Source organism: Haemorhous mexicanus, chromosome 10, assembly GCF_027477595.1.
Source record: "Haemorhous mexicanus isolate bHaeMex1 chromosome 10, bHaeMex1.pri, whole genome shotgun sequence".
NCBI lineage: Eukaryota > Metazoa > Chordata > Aves > Passeriformes > Fringillidae > Haemorhous > Haemorhous mexicanus.
In genome coordinates, this window is record NC_082350.1 from 14,189,424 (window position 1) to 14,212,572 (window position 23,149).

The 23,149-nt window shown below is 38.6% G+C and overlaps 1 protein-coding gene across 6 annotated transcripts in view; it reads right to left on the reverse strand.

The window, feature by feature from the left end:
- Nucleotides 1–23,149, reverse strand: part of DLG1 (discs large MAGUK scaffold protein 1) — a 143,088-nt gene that overhangs the window by 78,063 nt on the left and 41,876 nt on the right. For all 6 annotated transcript variants that reach the window (XM_059855419.1, XM_059855418.1, XM_059855417.1 and 3 more), the window contains exon 4: nt 12,445–12,609. In XM_059855419.1, coding sequence (XP_059711402.1) covers nt 12,445–12,609 — 165 coding nt within the window. The remainder of the gene's footprint in view (nt 1–12,444; nt 12,610–23,149) is intronic.

The window sequence follows — 23,149 nt, forward strand, 5'->3', positions numbered from 1 at the left end:
CTTGCTCGCTTTTCCTCCAAGGCTATCTCTTACATTCCCTCTCTACCTGTGATTACAATGATGAGTATAATCTTGAGCAATTAAAAAAAAATATAAAAAAAGGCAGCAAGCAAAGGTTTTCCTTATTTTTCCTTTTCGGAACGCACAGGATGAAAGCCTTGCTTTCTCTTCCTAGCAGCCAACAGATATTTAAGGGAAACTGGGTAGCAGGTACAGTACAACGTTACAAATTCACAGCTATGAGGATGGTGGTGGATGATAACAGCTACTGGGTGGAGAAAGCACAGATCAAAAATAACCAAGTTTCAATCACTGCCTGTAGAAATATCCAATAGCATCTTTTCACTTCCTTGCCTGCATAAATTATGAACCTGAAGCAAACAAAACAGGGAATATAGAGCAGAGCTGCGCTTTTCACTGATTCTGTCATTATGAAAACATTCCACAGAGCAAAATGACTTTAACACCAGGTTCAAAACAAGTATTTAAGAAATAACTATTTGCCAATTTCCTCTTGTTTTCCGTGTTCTTTTGTGCATAAAACAACTAAAGAGGGAGTGAATTACAGTGCCACAAAACAATCATTTTGTGTCGTGGATCAGAGGATTCCTAGTGAAGTTGTTCTACTGTGGTTTTTGGTCTGTTTAATCCTCAAGAAAATCAGAGACTAAGATTAAACTTCAAGTCCACACTCTGTTGTTCTTATTCTGTGAATAATGTGTAACATTCACAACACCTATGACCAAATTTCTGTGACTGCTGTAAGCATATTATGAAAACAATAAATATATATATATATCTGACTCAACATTACTTCTCAAAAGCGCAAGAATAATTCAAAACAAAAAAATTCTTATTATTCACTAATGACTTTTCAGTAAGATTATTTTGATGTCCCATGCACATGACAAGTATTACTGTTAGAGGTTTTCTCTGCTCTCTCCATAGCAAAAAACAATTCAGAATAATTAGCTGAAAGATTATAAGGAACTCAAGTTATCTTACACAACTCACCATTCAAATTTTTAAAGCCAACTATCTTTTAAAAAATCCTCCAGCTCACATCAGAGGGGTTATTTTGGAAATCAGTTAAATGTCAAGCTTTCAGTAGCAGCTCAACTCTGGAAAGCCAAAAGTTATCAAAACAATTTGTGGTATATTTCTACAGTCATGATCATAGCAGCAGGGCAAACATTTAAAAAACAAGAGAACTCTTCATATGACAAACAAAGGCAGAAAAATTCCTTACAATACAGCCAGAACTTACAGCCGCATAATTCTAAAAATCCACTGCTCCATGATGTGCATTTTAGTGGAGTTACTAAATTCCCTCACATACATCTTGGGGTCCAGCATAATCTGCTGTTTAACAAATTCTTACTGACAGCTATCCTATTCTGAGTAACAGTTTTTTTTCCTGCAGGCTTCTATTACAAGCAGAAATAAGAAGTACATTAATTGAAATGTGTCGTAGCGAGATCAATGCACCATTTACTTCTAGTCACCAGTACAGCTCAATAACACACCACATGCCAATATTCTGAGCACACCTTTCAGACAGACTTTATTAATATTTATAAAATGCAATGGCTTATCACTGTAAGTCGTATGAAACTGGATCTGACTTGTGCAGTGTCCTTAAAGCTATGAGCATAAGACAGATAATGGAGGTTGAGAAATGTCTGAGACACAGTAGACAGGACTTTTTCAAATGGACAAGCTTCTCATAATGGGTATTTTTTCACAGGAAGACTGCAGCACTTCCTGAGCCCTACCTTTTTCCAGACACAAAAAACATATCTAGCCTGAAAAATGCTATGAATTTATTACCAGACAAATTGATTAATCCCTGGCTATGACTGAAGGTGTTTGGAACAAGGTACAAATTATATGTTTGAGTATCAAGTCTTTTTATAAAGAGTCAAGGTGAAAATATTTTCAATCTTTTTCTACATATGGCCTTGAATGTCAACACTGCTACACGGTTTATTAGATATCTTAGAGAACAAGAATTTGTCTAACATTCAAAAGAAATTCTTCAAGAATTCATTTTTCTCTCTGTTTGTCCCCATAAGCTCCAAACGAAGTCACATAGAAGAATATTGTGCAAAATTCTGGAAGAAAACACCACAGTATATGGACAAGAAATGTACCAAGCAGCTATTTTTTTTTACTGCTATATCAATCTGCCTGAAGATAAGAGAGGTCTGCTGTGTTTTAAGGCCGTTTCTTTCAAAGCTGATTCCCACACAGCCAACAATCCAATCTGGAATCAATTACAAACTGATTTTAGAAATCAGCACTTCGGGAAAGCATCACATGGACAAAAAGCTTCCTGAAAGTGAAGCAATGGTGATTTAATTTCAATTGAGAGAGAAATCCAGAAAAGTACTTAAGGAAGAGGTTATGCAATCCTGCTGGTGATGCAAGGCAGCAATCTGTGTCACCTACACTCCATATGGATGCAATGATATCGAGCAAGATCTGCTGACGCCTAAGCAGATACAGTTGCAGTTATTTGCAGAAGGAGCTGGTACTGCGGTGATGAGAAAAACCCTGATTTTTATGTGCCACAAAGCAACCTGAAGATAAAGGCAAAGCATAGCTCTACAGATGGCACAAAACCAGGATAGCACAGAGGAGTCCAGATTAGAAGAATGGTCACTTGTAGAGTTGAAAAAACAGTCGGAGGTTGTAAAAACAAAGGTTCATTCCAGTTGAAGAGCATTTCAACAGAGGGTCAAACCTACAAGCAGAAACTGGGAAAAGTTCTATTTGCACAGAAAAGGCAATATCCAGAGAAAGGAAAATCATCAACACATGTCACAGCTGGAACTGCATCTGTGAATGATTGCCTCCAGAGTCAAAAGGCAGAATAGGGAGGCTCATCAGGAAACTGCAGGAAGTCCTAAAAGGACTTCCATCCTAAAGGACTTCCTAAAAGGACTTCCAAAAGAGCTTCCATCACCCCTTTTTCATATTCTGGATATTGAACTGATGGGACTAAAATTAAAAACAAAGCAAACAAAAAATACCACACACTAAAACAAAACAAAAACCACTATTTACTGTTAGGCAAGAATTGAGAATTTGCAGATTTGAAAAGATTGCTGCCCCAAAACAAAACAGCACATAATTAAAGATTTCTACATCAGTACCCACATCTCTACAGGTTAAGAAATTTACTGCAATATTCATCTGCATTTGTAGAGGCTGCAGAGTAACATTATTTGTGTTGTAGCAAGATGCAGTAATCACAGTGGTTACTAAATGTAAAAATCAACATCAAATACTTGGACTAGAATTCCTCTGACTTTATATCCAAGCAAAGTGGTATTATCAGCTTTCTGAGACAAGTCAAAACATGACATAATGCTGTATTTTAATCTCTCAGATAAAGGTTTCCTGGCATAACTTTACAAGCAGAATGCATACCTAAAATTAAAAAGGCACAGAAACAAAAATTGTTTATGAACAGAAACAGCATTTATATCTCAATTACCATTTCTAAACAAAGACCAACAGTTCCCCTGAAGCATTTGAAAACTGACTTATATTAGTTTTACTACCATTTGGTTAAACAGAGTATTGGCTAAAATAAGCACAGACCCTAAAGGAAAAAAACCTGATTGTCTTAACAGAGAATATTCAAGGATCACCTAAAACAATGTCAGGGATTTATTTTATTTTCAATATCAGTTAGGTTTTAAACAAAAACAGAGGCAAAAGAAACGTTCAGAACTTGGATAATCAAACATAAGACTAGGCAACTTAAGCTCTTCAGGCATGGGAACAAAAACAATACTGAAAATTTAGATACAAACTCATGTTTCTCTCTTACCATTTTCAGAATTCTAGATTTAAGAAACTTTTACTGGCATAAGTCTAAGTCTCATAAACAAGTATATGCAGCATCCTAAACCAAAGCCCAGGAGTTCAGGACACAAATACTGTGGAGGAAAAAGAATTGTTAACCCTTTCTGCTAAGAGATACTGTAAAGTCTATCTTAACTTTTACTTCAGATAGGCTTGAAGGATAGTTCTTGACCAAATGGCATTTACATAATCAATAAAAAGTACATATCTTAGTGTTGAATCCAACTTATAAGTAAACATCGCAGCATAAATATTCTATAATGAGCTATTTCAGTAGAAATATTTAATATAAAAGTTCATTACCTTATTACTCACAATACACCTCAGACAACCTACCAATCTGGGCAGATTAAACTGCCTGGTCTTCCGCACCCTGCTCATGAACCTCCTGCCCATCTTTTTGGCACGCCAGACTGACAAAAACATCTTGTGTTTAATGCAAGTCTCCTTAGGTTTGCTTCAGTCATCAAAATGAACCCAAGTGCACCAAGAGCTCAGGGAAAATCTCGGGTGAAAACAGTGCAACCCCTTTCTAGGATGACTCGATGTTGATTACTGTATGGGAGGTTGTTCTAATGTTTGGATTAATCCACAGTCCATCTGTTACAGTTTTTCTTTCTTGTCTCTGTTGACAAGAATTTATTGAGTAGATCCTCACAGAGAACTGGGCAGATTTTGGTCAACTGCTGCTTCCTGTAAAACACAAACTGACACCTTTGCATGTATTTCCACATTCTTCAATTATAAGAGTTTAAAATCAGTAACCTATCAAGAACTTGGGCAATGCATTTTAATTAAAGACTGCGTAACAGCTCCTCTCAAGTGTGACCACCGAAGTAGGATACTAGTCTGAAAATAAGTATGCCTGAGAGTATCTTCAAGTTTTTCTTTATGATTCCCAGTATTCTAGGTTTGTTCCTAACACCAGAAGCGCTGACTTTCTGCTGAAGATGGCAAAGCTTTACAAAGTTCTCAATTTAGAAAAAAAGTAACAGATTGCAACCTTTCCACAATCATAACCCAGCTTGCAAATTACATGTCAACTGATCTTTGATTTCTAAATGGAAACAGTATCTTCATCTTCAAGTTAACCTCCCCTACCTGCTCCGACTGGAGCAGGACAAGAAAATCTACTGGGGCAAAGAGGCAGTTAAAATTACTTTGACTGTTGGCTAACCCTGAACCCTCCCGGTTCAAATCATAAAGAGCATTAGCCTTCCTGAGAACAGGAAAACTCTCCCAATCAACAGAGGCTGGTTTAACAGCACCTCCACATGCTCTAAAAGACTTCTGGAAAAGCACTTGAGAAAACAGAAGGGATTGGAGAGAAGACACACCAGGAGATAAAGAGAAGGGAACCTATCCATATTATCAGCCCAAGGTTTGGGATCACGTGGAAAGGAGATTGCTAGCATTGAAGGAAGGATGTGTAAACATGCACATTTATATAACAGCTATTTCCATACAGCTTAATGGGAAGGAGTTAAATAAAGGTGCCTGTTTGCAGTTGAAGAAACAAGCAATGTTGAAGAAACAAGCAATGTATGCTGTGATACCTTGGTTGGTATAGCTAGAAACCAAAAGACTACCAGCAGTTGAAAGATTATTTCGAAGTCAGAGGCTGACTGTAGATTACTGTGCTTACAGGCTACAAAACAACTATTACCTGCTAATCTGTAGTTCTGAATATAAATTTTAATTTCTGAAATATCCATTCCCTAGTCATTTTTATCATTTTAGAGACTCAGCATTACTGACTGGAGTTTCATTGGTATCTCCTGAGTCATATCTTTACCAAATGGAGGGGTCAAACTAATTCATTCCTCATTCCACAGCAGCTGCCCTCTGTCTCTGACCATTCTTGTTCTTCTTTGAGTATCTAAATTTGCCTTCTTAATCAAGATAATGAATGGTGGAGATTTCTGGAGTGATAAGATAATGCAGTTTTATTCCCATTTGCTTCACTGATTATTCCTTGTATTCCATTTGCCTTTTTGACTGTAATTTGAGTACTGAGTTGCTTATTCCATTAACCTGTTAGAACCCTCAGCTCTTATTCCTCTTAGATGATGCAATGAGAACACAGGTTCTTATGGGATCCTTCTGGTAACCTCCATCCAAGATTACCAATCTTTCTCCTTACCCTTTACTTTCATTCTGTTGTTGGTTTGGTTTTGGTGGAGAATTTTTGTTTGCTTTGGTTTTTTTTTAACAGCTAAATTGCAAAATATACATTTTTTTTAATTTCATAACAGCTTAAGTTTCTCCATAATCTTTTTTTGAGTATGTCCGTTGCGTGCATCTAAGGAAACCTAGAAACCTACATCAACAAGATGATCTTTAAGCACATGCTTTAAGGGATTTGTGCAGCAGAAATTCTCTTTGCAATGTATTCATTGCTTTCTCATCTCTCATTTTGCCACATGCTCATTGATTCTGCTCTTCACAACAGTTTCACCATGTTTTGGCAGTACAGAAATGAGAGCAAGTTCCAATTTCTCCTCTCCCTCCTGGAAGCTATTTTAAGAACAAGCAGCACCTTGCCATATCTCATTGTTGTGATACCACAGTCAGGGCAAGTGGGCTATTACACACCACTGCAGCACTAATAGATAAGCAGTTTCAAATCAGGGTTGATTTAAAACCATTAAGCTTAAATACCATTAGGTCCTGGAAATACTTTTCCAAAGATGACTAAACATGTGAAAAAAGTAGGCATACACCGAGTGGGCACAAGATATTTATTTCACAGACAGTGCATGTAGTCAGCAGAACTGCTGTGCTAGGATTACCAAACCTGTCTCAGCAAAGGTTTGGGTACTGCTGACACACTATTAGATGGTTTTTTTTAAGCTATGTGTCCACTTCACAAAGCTCAGGATATAGGGCACAAAACCACAAGCTGCTGCTTCTAAGCAAGAGGAAAGGAAGGCTGAAGGACATACTTCTCACCCTACAGGCACCCAGCACTAGGTCAGATAAAACACCCAACTAACCTACTGCCAAGCTCAAACAGAGGTTCACAGAGCCAAAGAAGGTAAACTCTGCCTTACTGCTTTTATTCTAATAAAAGATTACTTATACTTTAATGCAAACTGAGCCTGAATATTTTCTCCCAGATCTGACACTGCAAGGGGTAAGGAGAGATAAAGCACAGGGGCACTGGCACTGGGCAGAGTATTCCCTGGGTGCTTCACCTGGGCAAAAGTATTCCTTTGGTTAGGATTTGGGGGTAAAACTTCAATCTTTTATTCAATGGGGAACAGAACAGCATTTGACCTCAGTTTGAAGCATTTCATTGTTCAGAGACAGGAAAACAGTAACTCATTTGCATTTAATGTCATAATATTATGAAGTCATAGTTTTATTCACTGACATAAGTTTATGTAACCATAAAAGAGCCCTCCAAGTGCTTTAAGTGGATAAACAACATTAACACACGTTCCCTTTGGTAAAGGGAAGTGGGATTTTTAGTGCATCACCTGAAGCACAAGTGCTGTAGCAGAATACAACAGCCCCAGCCAGACTGACAGGTCTGTGCAGGAGGTAGAACAGGCAGCCAGCAACGGGAAGGCCGATCCCTGCACTGCCTGTCCCCAGCGTCCCCTGTACAGGGATGACCATTCCTGGGAGCACATGAGGACAGCAAAGTGGCCGACTGTGCTGCATGAAATAAGACAAGAGTCCACGGTTATGGAACTACAAGTTAAAGAGTTTCCCATCAACCCAAACCTACTTCTCACAATTCCTAGAGTGTTCTGCTACTCCACTGATGATTGCACAAAGCTGTTCTAGAGATACCAAATATTCAACCAGTAGAATGTCTTTAGCTCCTTACAGATGCACAATTCAGTCCATAATTAAAATTCTCATGTATAGCATGAATAAGCAATTTTAGGCCCCTCACTAGGCAAAGCCAGTACAATGCTCCAACTAAAACATTTCTGTTCAGCTGTCCCAATCTGTGACACATGAAGGGAAAAAACAGGTGCAGGCATTTTCCTCATGCCCTTGGAAGATTGGTGCTATGGCAAAAATCTCCAGAGATTGATCATTGAAAAAGATTTGATTAAAGGAAGAAGAACAGCAGAAATTTTTCTCAACCAGTAAGTCTAGCTTCCTGTTACCACATGCTGCCACATGATAATTTTACTTATAAACTTATCAACTACTTTGAAAAGTTTTAAAGAACTTGTGCAAATTGCAAATGGGAATTATGGATAAAATAGAAATGCATTGAATATTGCAACATTAAGAACTTATTTCAGAGCAACAAAGATTCATCATGCTAGGCATGGTATATTTTTCCAGTACAAGATATATTTAGTAGCTTACAAATTATTACATGTTTCCTTTAGAGCTTCTGCATTAACAGTGAAATATTAGCCCCAAATACCAACACACAATACACAAACATATTATAGAAGTACATGGAAGCCCCAATCAGTTTCTACAGTCAAGTAGTGAATTACCATGCTACATCATACATATGAGATAAATGCCCAGGTTGCTCTAAATAAAGATTACTGATTTTTTTTTTTTTGTCTTATTGCCCCATGACCCCCTATTTTCCAGCCCTGTAATAAAGTTATTCAAAGCTTTTTTCCTTGATAGAAAGCTTTAGCTTCCACTCCAGAGTTTAAAAGCTCGCTCGGTACCATACCATATCTGTGACAGCCCTCCCTGGACGGGAGCAGTTCAGTAACGCCCTATTTTAACTCCAGGCCGGTCGCTCCGAGGGCCGAGACCCCGCTGCGGCACAGCGCCAGCTGCAGGCTCCCAGCGCCAGCTGCAGGCTCCCAGCGCCAGCTGCAGGCTCCCAGCGCCAGCTGCAGGCTCCCAGCGCAGCGCAGCCCGGTGCAGCAGCGCCACCTCGCGGCCACCGTGCAGAGCACAGCATTCCGGAACTCGGGACCTCCCACGGGAGCCCCGCGTTCCCAGGGGGAGTTTGGAAACCCCACACTGAGGAAATCCTGGTACCAGCTGCCGACCTACCTGAACATATTCTTCAAAAACTTTGGGATAGGATTTTTGTGAAGGATTTGAAGTTTGACCGTTTTCACTCATGATTCTCTACCATTAAATACTTTTTTAAAGCTGTTTTACAGCATTAGCGCTCCATTTCACACAGTACTGGAGAACAGAGGACACAACCTCCCGGGCCAAGTTCACTTCTTTGTTACTTGACATACAGGAAGTAAACATTTCTTCTTAAACTGACAAAGCTCCACTCTAACAAGACAAAACCTGTAAGCCTCACTTCAACTTTAAATCAGTACAGCCAGTCTCTCTTATTTTATGCTTATTGTAAACATGCAATATTTTAACCCACTCTGAATTTGAGGTAGCCCATTCCTCTGTCAAGACGACAAACCACCTTCATTTACTATAGTACTTATTATTTGATAAATAGCAATCACATACTCATCATCTAAAAACTTGGGATACACATTTGTATTTTTGGTCATTGAAAACTACTCTTTGAAATAGCATCCACCTGTTCAAGCAAATTATAAAAGCTGTTTTAAGTCCTAGAGTATTTGAAAGCTTCTCTCAAGAACAAAATTCTGTTCTTCTGCTCCATACTGCAGAGGGCTTGCTACAACAGAAGGCGTTCCTCAAAATCCAATTCTACTGGCCTCTGCAGCATTGCTTATAAAGCAACATATAATCATAAAACCACTGACTTCTTCAAACTACTAACTCTGTATTTGAAATTTTAAGTGGATTTAACATTCATATTAAAAACAAAAAACAAGCTCCTCTTATTATTTTATTCATGTCATAAACACAACATTGTCTATTATGTTTAGTTTCCTTAATCAATGAACTATTCAAGAAAGCTGATTGAGCCCTTGTATATCAGCCAAGACCTGGTCCTTGCACAGTACACCAAGCCAACCTACCAAATAAATCACACAAAGCACTCTTAAATCAGAGCTGTTGCTGCTAAATTGATCTTCAGCACGAGCTGTGCTAAAACTATGAACACCTGGCAGATCATCAGACCAAAAGCAGAGCTGACCAGCTATGCTAATAATACAACAGCAACCTTGGGTTTTTTCTTCAGGAGAGAAGCAAGCCAGCAGTCAATTAGCATCAGAATTCAAAATTACACAAAATGCTGGTAAAACAAATGAAACCTGGAACAACCACCCCATCAGTTTTCAGATGAACAAAGCTTTGAGCAATTTCAATTTGCCATACATTGCTTTGAAATTAACAGAGAAGAGTTACCTAAAAATAATGGTAAAAAATAAAATAAAAATGGTAATACAAACTGAGTGGTAATACTTCCCATATGAACATTCTTCCCTATTGAGTGATGATTTCCCAGCATTTACCAATGTGAGACACACAATAGCAATCCTCCTCACAGACCTAGACACAGTATTTTGAAAAGGACTCACCATATTTTCTAACTATACTTAACTCTGCTTAATTCTATTTCAAAATAGTTTTCTTTCTTCCAGACAGTTTTAGAGCTCCCCTCTTTGCCTTTTTGATCCCCTTATGCTTTCTAAAAGGCAAGACTAACTGCTCTAGGAATTTGGAAAAGTTTGTGAATAAATAGAGTTGACCTTAAGCCCCCAGAGGAAATGGACTTTTATTTATTTCTAATGGTTGCACATGAAAGGTGCTTCACTGCTTTCCAAATATCAGTAAATTCAGGGAATTAGACATGTGAAAGTGTGTTAGTGTGTGTCTAACCTCAGAAGCAAGAAAATGTTGAGGTTCTAGCCATTCCCAAAAATGAAAGCTTTGTCACATGAGTATTCTCAGAAGGCTCTTCAGAGGGCAATACAGCCCACTTGTAAAAGGTTATTCATTAGTGCTTAAAGAATTCAGCTTGCCTAGCTGAAGACTATGGAAAAATACTGAGAGTTCATTATGGAGATATAAGTAAAAATCACTGGTTCAATACCATCATATACATTTTAAAACTGTTAGAAAAGCTAGAAAACAGTTACTAAATGCACTCACACACTACAGTTGGCTCTTCTACAGAATCCTTACAAGTCAATGATAAAGAGGTGATACCTTCAACAAAATTTTCCTTCATAATTGAAAAAATGGAAATAAAAGGTTCAAAACATTTTTTCTTAAAATATCATAGAATGGTTTGGGTTGGAAGGAGCTGTTATGAACATCTAGATCAAACTCCCTGCCACAGGCTCAAAGACCCTGCACCAGAAGAGGCTGCTCAAAGCCCCATCCACCCTGCCTTGAACACTTCCAGGGATGGGGCAGCCACCCCTTCTCTGGGCAGCCTGTGCCAGGGCCTCATCACTCACAGGAAAGAATTTCTTATAATACTTAATCTAAACTGACCCTCTTTCAGTCTAAAGCCATTCCCCTCTTGTCCTACCACTACATGACCTTGCAAAAATTCCCTCTCCAGCTTCCTTGCAGCTGCTTTATGGGGCTCTAAGGTCTCCATGGAGCCTTCTGTTCTCCAGGATGAGCAGCCCCAACTATCTCAGCCTGTCTTCACAGGAGAGGTGCTCCAGCATTCTGATCATCTTTGTACCCTCCTCTGGGCCTGCTCCAACAGGTCCATGTCCTTCTTTTGTTAGGGACCCATCCCAGAGCTGGATGCAGCTCTGTGGGTGGGGTCTTAGCAGAGCAGCACAGAGGGGCAGAATCCCCTCTGTCCCTCCCTCCCCTGCTGCCCACTCTGCTTTGGATGCAGCCCAGAATGTGTTTGGCTTTCTAGGTTATGAGTGCACATTGTTGGTTCACGTCCAGCCTCTCATCCAGCATCACCCCCAAGTCCTTCTCCCCAGGGCTGCTCTCCATGTAACAGTGTTTGTTCTTTGCAGCTACAAAGGACACTACAGCACACAAACAATTCATGCTAAAAGTACTAAGCTGTAAGCCTACTACAATGGAAGCCCATCTCATCACTCTAAAGCACAAACATTCGCCAGTATCAAATAATTTCTCCACTTTTCCCTCAAAACCAGCCATAAAGACTCAGAGATGTTATAGAAAACAGCACTTAGTCTGATACACAAAAACACTGTGCTATTCAGAACATGACTAAGCTATGTCTATGTACTAACACAGTAAATAAAACTGCCTGTTAATACCCCCTCCCAAATCTCACACTCAGCTTGTTGTTGAAATCTTTAAATCTGTCTTCAAGTAACTGAAGCAATCTTGCAAATAATGGTGCTGCATGCTGAAAAACTTGAGAGACATATATGGCACTTGGCTTATTACATATTGCACAGAGATCCTCAATTAAAATATTTACTAGAAACAAAGTCGGAATTGGCTCTACAGGTTTCTGACTGAAAATCCAAAATGAAACCGACAGCCCAAATGTCAGTGCCCCTCAAAACTACATCCAAAATCTTAAGTTACCTTCAGTTGTTTTCTGGGCACTTTACTACCATGCATCTCTAGTTAGAATGTGTGGAACTAAGGCAATGCTTTAATGTACACTAAGTAAATTTCACAATTGAGCAGTTCCATAAAAAACAGAAAGAGGTGTTTTGCGTGCATTTTTTTGTCCCACAAAATTAAATTCCTGAAAACAGTGCACTATTTAAAAATGCCTACCTTTACTGGTGAAATATGAGAATGGGAAACAAATCCATGGACATTCTCAATCTGGGACAGATTCTTCTCTGATACATGAACCAGCTCTGGACCTGTCACCTCATTGGCAATGTGTGGAGAGCTGTGCTCCTGTGGGGGTGTGTCTTCATCCTGATAGCGGTATTTCTGAAAAAAAATTACAGGAAAAGATCAGGCCACCACAGAAATGAGAAAAGAATCCAGAAAACCTAAGACAGAAATAGTTGTTTTTCTGACCTTGCTGACTTCAAAGCAATAAAATCTATAAATAAAAATTTTAATTAGCATTTTTATTTTAAAACTGGTCCTATCCAAAAATGTTCCAGCCCTTTTAGTCCCACCTGGGATTACTATAAAGCTACCTAAACCCCAGCAGGGTTCACTGTGTCCATAAGAAACATCCCTACATTTTCTAAACACTTTCACACATTATGATACTCCCAAGTACATAAATAGCTATTAATAGTTTATAAGGAAAGCAGGTCATATTATTAAAGGTACAGAAAAACCTTCTAAACACATACTCATTTTAATACTGGAAAAAGTTATTCCTGTTATTGAAACATATTTAAGATAGAAACTATTTCCTTAGGGTTTCTTTTAAACAAAATTCTAAGATCTACATACTACAGCTTAAGTCAAAAATAGACATTTTCCTGGCAATTCTATTATATATATTAATCCAGTAGATAACAGTAAGTAACCAAACTGTCTGTAAGCACAGGAACTTATACCAAGGCAGTATCTGACAAACAGTGCATAACTCCTAACCCTCTCAAGAGTTACATGGAATATCTATTTCAGGTTACCACAAAGATCCATTCCCTTCATCAGAAACACCTACAAGATTAGAAAGTTAAGATATACCGGATAAACTATAAAGAAACTGCTTGAAATGATCTATCAGTTATCAGCTCCTTAACACATTCTTAAGCCAACTGTAAAGTAGAAGCAATTCAAGTGTATTTTCTCTAAAAATACCAATTAGCAGAGAAGCACAAGACCCACTTCTTCCAGCATAAGAAATAACTCCTAAGAAGAAAGCAAGAGCATTACGACTTCTGTTACCACAAGAACCCAACTCCAAAAACTTTCAGACCTTCTCCTCAGCTGGATGAACCAAAGGAGGGACGGTGAAGTCTGACAGTTAAGAAAAATTGCAATGGTTACTCAAAAAGCCCTAATTTTTCAAATTTTTACCAGAGAGGATTCGTGAGATTATTAACTGAATAGCTCACTACTACTGGAAGATAAAAGTTCTTTTTCTTTCCTTTCCCTGCAGCAGTGAGATGCTGGATTGCTCAGCCTCAGACTGCTGCCATTCATCTTTTTTCTGAGATTGACTTGTTTTTCACTTATCAAAATAAAACCCTGAAAGGAGTTGACATTAGCTCTCTCTCTAGAGCAGCCATATTAAACACCAGAAACAGGGAAGAATTATAATTTAAACAAAGTGTTGGCCAAAAATACAAGGGTACATTATCAGAATATAAATTAGACCACATTGGCAATTAGAGAAAATAAACATTGAAGCTCCAAGAAGCAGAGAAAATGTCTTGCAGCATCAGAGAATGCAGGACTTCAGTGAGCTTAAAGCAGCCTGCTCCACTGCTGAAGGCTGTACTTGGCTGTACTTGTGATCCAAAATAACCCTAGCAGACCTTGAGCTTTGATTTCTTTATGAAATACAGGAAAATTATTTGAAAGTAGATTTAGTTTCCAGATTATCTCAGTCAAGATCCTGTAGAAGCTGGATGTGGATCATTCCAGTTCTACTGTGGGGGCCAGGGCACACAAAAACCCTGAACACAATAATTAGTCAAATAGTCACAGGTTAATCAAAACTCATTTCCTTTACAGAACAGTTAATATCTTTAGACAAAGCACAGAATTACCTTGCTTTTTTTCCTGAAACCAGACATTTTTATTAGAAACAGGTACTTTATTAGAAACAGATACTTGAACATGACTGAATGAAAACAGGCTTTAGATTTCACTAATATATATATATATAGATGTTTACATTGCATAGTGTATCAGTGCCTATAATATAATAGTGCATATGAAGTTTTAATAGATTGGTATTTCATTATTTTGATTAGAAATTTAAAAAATTTTGTGGTAAAGAACTCTCCCCTAAAAGGCAGTGACAGAGCCTACACTTTTCTAAAAAAAAAAAAAATTGAAAGTGAACTGCTACTTAGATTTTGATGTAGTACTTGAGATTAACTTTACTATTTGACATGAAGTTGTTTAAGAAAAGACTTAGTGCTGTGATGTGGTTGACAAGGTGGTGTTAAGTCATAGGTTGGACTTGGGGATCTCAAAAGTCTTTTCCAACCTTGTAGATCCTGTGATTCTGTGAAGTGCATGAAAACATAATATCCACACTACAACCTATTCTGAAAGGTACCATAGCCCTTCCCAGAAACTACTTCTGAGTGAAGTGCTTTAAGTAAGCAAACTGCTGTATCTTGTACCAGCCAATTCTCCATGAAGTGTTTCCACTGCTTTACTACAGAGCACCACCCCTGAACACAGTGCCTCTTGTCAGAGGCAGCCTGTTCAAGTGAGCTGGTTGGTCCAGGAGCCACCACTCACCACTGCCCCTTCCCTTCCTCTCCAGGAGCTGCCAGCCCCTGAGCAGGAGCTCAGTCAGCTGTTCCAGCCATGCCAAGGTAATTGTGCTGCTGCCTCCAAAGCCCTGTGCAAGTTCCCCTCCACAGCCACGATTTCACAGCACAGCCCAGCTCTCTGCAAGGGCAGCCAGGCTCTGAAGAAGCAGAACCCATTCACTTGCTCGTGGTCAAGCTGTACAATTTCATCTCCCTGGCCCTTGCTGGGAGCACAAAGCTGACTACAGACAGTGAGCAAGCTCAGCAAGCAGAATGTTTCTCCCCCTCTTCCAGCAGTAACAAATTTTCTGTAGTTCCCTGAAAAGGTTCATGACAAGCTGAGGCACACAGCAATGCTGGCATAACAAGGAGAAAAGCAGGTAAAGAGTTCAGGCCAGCCCTGCTCCAGTGGCTAGAAGCAGGTCATTACTGTGCTTACAAGTAGGAGAATGCAATCCCAAACCCAAATCCAGGCTCCAAGGAGACCTTAATTTACAGGAGCCAGCCGAGCAAGGGACTCCTCAAAGGAAAGAAAAAGGTGAGGCAAAGCAGCTCTGAACTGGCAGTCTCAGCTGCACACCTCCCAGCACCCAATTAGGTAGTGGCCAAGTAATTTACCTTCTTTTTAAGGAGCTTTATGGACTGCTTTACAATTTATAACCTTAATTTTAAGTCCAAAGCAACCAAGTGCTAAACATTTAACACATACTTCTGACAGAGACACTGCCCCAGAGGATTCTGTTGCATAATACAGGTGTGTCAAAATTAATTTAAAACATTTCTTTTCTGATGCAACATAGTTAACAGGACATCTTCAGGCTAAGTTATACCCTCAATAAGTTTTGAAATGTCACCAAACTCTATGGTCACTGGTGTAAACTACTGAAAAATCCATTTACTTTAATAAATCAGTGCTAGTTTTCATGAGATGAAACTCAGAAATGAACCCAATTCACCAGAGTGAAATAATTTCTCAAGCCCACAACATCCTTGCTTCAACTCTCAGGCCTAGTAAAATTAGACAAAAAATAAGTACAAACAAAGTATCTGCAACAATATGCAGATAAGGAATGAAATAAGGATAAGGATATGAAAGCAAGGATTTTCTGGACATTTTATAGCACCATTTATCAGAACAGAGAACATGTGTTCACAGGAAAAGCACAGAAAAGTTTTAGTCAACCCATTCTAAGAGATTCACATTTAGTCTTCCTAGTCTCTTCTCTGTATTTTTAAAAGAAGATATTTCAAACTCCGTTCCTTCTCCAGACTTTAGTCCTCCCCACCCATCAGCCATACAACTCCCAAGTCACTGCTCACTTCCAACAACAAAAGCAACAAATCCCAGGAAAGCCCAGTCTGACCTACAGTCTGTTCCTGGGTAAAAGTTTTCATTTTCACTGTACAGGTCCAACCATGGTTAGAAAGAGGTTAAGAATAAAAGAATACTGGAATAAGTAAATCTAACAATTTGAATTTGATAAATATGCAGAAGCTCACAGGGCCAGACCCTTCCTGAGGCAGCATGATGAAACCAAGTAGTTTTAGATCATTTGCATGCACACAATTCCCCAAGTTTAAACACTTGGGGTTTTTAATCATTTCTCCATTTTACCAGTTAAACTAAATCTGAAAGGACCCTTCCAAAGATCATTCCAGCAACTGAAGTTATTGTGAAGCACTGTTTGACATGCAACACTCCCACTGCTGCAAAAAATGACCTGGATGCAATGTCAAAAAGAAACAGGTAGAGAAGACTGAATAGCTAAAGTTCTCACATCTCCCAGCTTTCACAACTCTATCACCATCCAGCAGAAAATAACTTCCAACAACTCCAATAACAAAAGCAACAATACATAATATTGTGCATACCTTGCTAAAACAAAACTAATCAAAAATGAGTAATATGTTAGAGATGCTAATGCATTTTGTACAAGTTTTTCCTGTAGTCTAGTGCTAAACTACAAACTAATGCTTAGAAAAATAATAGTGCCTTCCACACAAAGGAAAAAAGGGAGACAAAACTAAAGGCATGCTCCACTATTGCAGAACTGAAGTCAACTTGAAAACTTCTTGTTTGTGAAAAACAAGAAGACTATGAAAGCCAAATAAAATCTCTTTGCAGGTAAACAGCAATTCAGACTGATAAGTTAAAAGGCTGTGAAAAACAAAAGAAACTTAAGTAATATAAGAAAAGATGATCGTGTTTGTGTCTTTTTAGAACTTCTTCACTGATCATGGAATAGGACATTCAGTATTATTTTTAACTTAAGCATCAACAAATGATAAACTAAATGATCTGCAATATGGGAAGAAGGGTTTTGATCTTTGGGTTTGCTTCTTCAAAGCTAAGTTCAGTATTTTGAGTAACTAACTGCTTCATTCTCAAACAAAAGCACCAAGTTTTCTCTAATAACTAGAGCTATGACAAAGACATAAGGCATTTCACCCTTCTTGAACAGTTTCAGTTTGACATTGTATCTTGAATATAAGTGCTCATAACATGGTTATTTAGGTCACAGTGTTCCATCATATGTCAAAATGCACAGCTACTGTTAAACTTATTTATGTAATGCTTCATGTCATGGACATCCACAAACAATAAAACAGTTGAAGATAAGTATATACATTTCCAAAAACTCCACAAATACTTGTAATAAAGTTCACTTGTTCCAGAAGGTTGAGGAAAAGATAATAAAGAAGGAATGCTCAGATTGTGGATGTTCTTTTCATGTGGCCAAAAAGGAAAATTGAAAACACTATTTTGTGTGATTACTTGTGTGAAATAAATTGTTTCATTACATGAAGGACTGGTACAGGTACCCTGCATTCATATTTACTTAGTATTCAAAGGCTGTATCTTCTCAGAGGACAAGAGCATTTTATTTTTAGTACTATCCAGCCCTACAACTTTTATGCAAAAATTGACAAGTGCCTGATGCAAAACCTCTCAGCACTCCAGAGCGGCTGCTCAAACAGAAACCCTTCGTTGGCCGGGCTGCGGGCAGTGGAGAGGTACAGTGCAGGCAGCACGCAGGGAGCGCGGAGCACCCACTGGGGATAAGCAGCGAGCCGTGTTTATCCGCAGACAACTCGGCCCGGGCACCAACAGCCCACGGCATTCCAAGATGCCCGGGGCGAGTGCTCCCCGCTCGGGAGGCCGCGGCCGCCCTGCCCCGTGCCCGATGCGCGGCGCGCAGCCCAAGGACGCCATGGAGGCGAGCGCGGCGCCTGCAGCGCCCCCCGGCGGCCGCCCCCGCCCGGGCAGCAGGGGACGCGCAGGGGGACGCGCAGGGGGACGCCGCCATCGCTGGGCCCCGCCGCTCCGTGCCCCAAGTGATGCCTGCGTGCTCGCTGGATATTTTTAGTTTGCTCTTAAAGTGAACAGCATCCCTGCTCTGCAGCTCAACGGGCAAAATCCGGCCCCAGAGTATTTTCATTCCACGGCTTTCTTCCTAAGTTCACTGTTTAAACATGAGCATATGGTTTAAATAAGGAGTGTGCTGTTCCAGAAAGAAAGAAGAAAAGAAATCTTAGTGTTATAGCAAGTAGGTTCCAAATGGCATCAATAAATAGGCACACTGAAAAACTGAAAAATGCTTGGGACACAGGAGGAAAAGCAAACTCACAACAAGGCAAAGTCTTCCTCCTGGAAATAAAGCATTCAACTTTAAGTTTTATAACATTTATACTATCAAAAGAGCCATAAAAATTTAGATTACTCCCTCCTAACATAGGTGACATTTATTCACCAGCAAGATTTTGTGATACATATATGTATATTTACATGTATATATAAATGCATCACACATGCATGTATGTGAGTATATATGCACACACACAACTGATCCCACTTTAGAAAATAAAATCTAGTTGAAATATTTCTTGTTAAAAATAACAAACATGACTTGGAAACCCTGAATATATATTAAAAAGTTTTAGAGAGAAAGATTTCCTAATTTCTGCCTCAAAAGTAACTTCATACACTTATCCCTTTAATTTTCAAGTGGCTTTCCAGTACTTAACAGTCTCCTCATATCCTTGACATTGCGTGTTAGTTTTACTGAAAAGAAATGTTTTAAAAAGACTTTTGACACAACACCGAATATATGCTGTTTACCGTTCTGATGATTACCAAATTATATATGTTTTATTCCTCTGAAACCTAAACAGTTGATGTCGTCCTAAAATGACTAAATGCCCGAGGGCACTGTTAAACCCAAACCTGCCACTAACAATTGCTTCCATCAAAATGATGTCAGGAGGCATTTCCAGCCCTGTATCTCAGTGCAAGTCTCCTGTGTATTTAATTCTCTACAGCTGAAGAAAATGAAAGCCAAGTGCAATAAACTGATTACATGATGATTAATGCTGATTAATGAAGAATGACGACATTTTACATGCGGCATTCAGAAAATTCAAAATGTTGTTCAAAGGGATCTTTAAACAGTAGGCATGATAATTCATTACTTATGTCTCCATCACTAACAGCTCGGATAATTGAGTAAGGCATGGAACAAAACACACATTATTTAACCAGAAATTTAAGGTACAGTTACATTAGACACAAAGGCAATCATTCATTAAATGCAGCTTACATTTCCAGGAAAGTCCTTTTATAGACCCACCTTACATCCAAACATTAAAGATATTGTGTTGTTGGTACATGCTACTTTACAGTGGCATAGCATCGGAGAAAAACAATCCAAGTTTTTTATGCTAGGAGACATTTTTTCAGACCCTGTGCACTTCAATCGATCCGTGACTGAGATTCCAGAAAAATGCCTCTGTAAGCGCTGCTTGCTGCCTGTCTTTGACATTTAATCTAGGTCCATAGTGTTCAAAAATAAGCCTTTATATAAATAGGTTAAATCCTTCAGGAAAAATGTTGCTTCACGTTAGAAACCAGACCTTATAAAAAAAGCAAAGAAAGAATCCCGTGTCCATTTTTAAAATTTTTGAGTCAGCTTTAAATTTAATTACGTTAGCGCCAGCTTGAAGTGACAACTGTCTCACGGCCCAAAGTAACACTCAGATGCTCTCAGCCAGAAGCCCGGGTTCGATCCAAGGCAGCTCCACCTGCTGCAGTGCAAGGACTGCTATCTCCTCCATGAAAACAGAGCAACTCCAGCAGAGCCACTGCTCGCTGTGTGCTGCTCGCTTAGGGGAGGAGCGAGATGTTGCAGCAAGGGACTCGTTACACGGCCCGATGGAGATAAAGCCAACGCTTCCTGCAAGGTGCTTTCGCACTGCACCAATGAGCATGTGAAAGCCCCTTTTGAAATCAGCTGGGTGTAATTATAAAACCAGGGACGTTGTAAGCTTAACAGCAGGGAATTTGCTGATCTGCAATTTACACTAGCTTTTTCAAGGAAGTGTCAGCAGACCACAAAATGAATGGCTCTGGGATATTTAATCCTCATTTTCAAACATTAAAAATTCAAGGTTATTTGACACATCAAAAAATGGTCTTAAACTGCTGAGTAAAATTTCTAATGGTCTACCAAATGTAATTAAGAAACAGTACAGAAATACATGAATACTCACCAACTTCAACACAAAATCAGAAACTGCTATTTTCCCCCATTAGCACTATGAAATCATGAACAATCTGGACTATGCATCCACTTGACTATGAAGAGCTCTTGGTAAAGCATTTCAAACAACTGTACATGGGAACACTTAAGAAGTTCAAGAAACAAGCTTTTTTGTAGGTAAATACAGTCATTGAATCATGACTCCTTAGAATTTGTTGTTTTGTTGTGTGCTAACAAATCTAAGATGCAAAAATTTTTAATGGGTTGTTTGGAGTTTGTTTTTTAATCAAGCCCTATAGGATTCAAACTTTATTTCCCTTTTCACACATCCAGGAGTCTCTGCAAGATTTCCATCTATTCATATATTTTTAATAAATTGCATTACAGAAACTGATGAAATTGATCCAAAACATGCCCTCTGCAATTACGCTGCTCTTGTAGCATAAGCTAACTTGCCTTTGCAAAAAACTTCAATAAAATAACAATAGCCATAATTTCTATTTTTTTATTGCATTAAGCAGTATTGTGAAGAACTCCCTTTAGGACATAACTGTTCATTTAAGTTTACACCTGTAGCAGCCTTTTGTCACCTCCCTTTTACTTCCTTTGGTTTACCTGATAAGCAGCCCCTGAGGTAGCAAGTTTAGTGTAGTGTAAAATTGTATCCACACTTCCAGCTCAGAAACTAGTAGCTTCATGAATTATACTGAGACAGTGTTCTTTATATAAATGTGCAGATTGACGAAGCCAAAACTAAGGCAAGATGTCTGGAGAAAAAAAATGTGTAACTCAGCCCACAGTAAATCTCAAAATAAACTTTATTTGCATGAGGACCTTGTTGTTGGTAGACTCTCCAAGGATTACCAATGACAGTATTTCCATATTAATAAGCATAGTTTTCTTTCCACCATGTGCTGTGACCTACAATTTTTCTCCAAATAGCCTTAGACATGATTTCCCACTGCAGATCATCTTCTGCATGTGAGTGCAGCAAGATGGGCAGGACCAATGGAAAAAATCTAACCCTGAACTTAATTGTCACAAAAAAAGAAACAAAGAGTGTAAAGAAACCAAACTGCACCTTCTTTGTCTAGCTAAGTCAGATTATGTTTTTGTTGCAAGAATATCCGAGGGTAACCCTAAGCAGAAAGGCTGACAGAGGAACCTAAAACCCCTTTATGTTCCTTCTGCTGGCTGGGGGACTACATTACAGGAGTAAATGGACTCCTGACTGAAGAAACAGGGCAGAGCACAACTGAACACATACTCAAACACCATACATGGAACACTTGCAAGGGGAAGGAACACAGGCACAGAGTGCTGTCTCTTGCCAAACATAACAATGTTCCTATCCCACAAAACAACCTTTTCTATGCACTTTGGATCAACAATCCATCTTACTTCCATACCTCTAATTGCATTGTAATAACATAATTTCTCACTGAAATAACACACAGCCAAATGCATGACAATTTCATGACAACAAATAAAGTCAAAGAGCCAAAAGCAGTTCTTGAATGTTGCAGAAATAGCTTTTTGTGATGCAGAAAATATAAGCTCTAATGTGCCGTGGGCATAGAAGAATCAATAAGAGGAAGATACAGTCTACACATCCACAAAGGATTCCATCAGTAAGATACAATAAGGAAGAGAAAGCTTAAGTAACTTCAGGCAATTACATCTACTTTGTTGATGAAGACCACATAAAACATCTGAATCTTTCAGCCATATATTTGCAGCTGTAGATAAATAAATTGGTTACACTACAGAATCATCTTGGCCTTCATACAAGGATGAAGCTTTACACATTTGCCTGCCCACAAGCTTAAAAATACAATGTTTAAACTTACAAAATTAAAATATATTCTTACATATTTTGCTGACTAAATCCTGAGATATAACTGTAATGGTTTCACTTGTTCAAAACAATTATTTGTGCCTAAAAGGTTTAAAAAAAAAAGTTGTTAACATAAGTCTTTCTGAAATATGAACATATAGTATGTTCTCATTTGGAGAAACATTTGAAAGAGAAGATTTCCAAGCTGACTTTTGAGCTCTACAGAAACATATCCACACTTAATTATTGCTCTGACTCAAATTGAAGGTTGAATTAACATTTCAAAACACAAAAAATAATGTATTAACACAATGACGAAGCCATTAATTAGAAGAATATGGCCTTAACTACCTATCACTTCTCATTGCCAATTCATTAGTCTGTATTTTGTATTATCACATAAAAGCTCCTATTTCCATGTTTCCTCAGAAGTGTTCTGAGTGAAAATAACTGGTTTCATCCTTACAAAAACACTACCTAAAATGAATTGTCTTTATTTCAGGTTTTGTTTGAATGTTTACTTGGCAATAACCCATCTTTATGTATGGTTCCCACATGTATAATAAAAATACCCACATCATTATGATCTTCAATTAGTAAGCAAGACTAATTTTGTTGTCTTAATATAAGAAAGCTCCCTAAGCACTAAGAATATTGGATAGAGAGAAACAAGAGTGATACAGCATCAAAAAAAAACA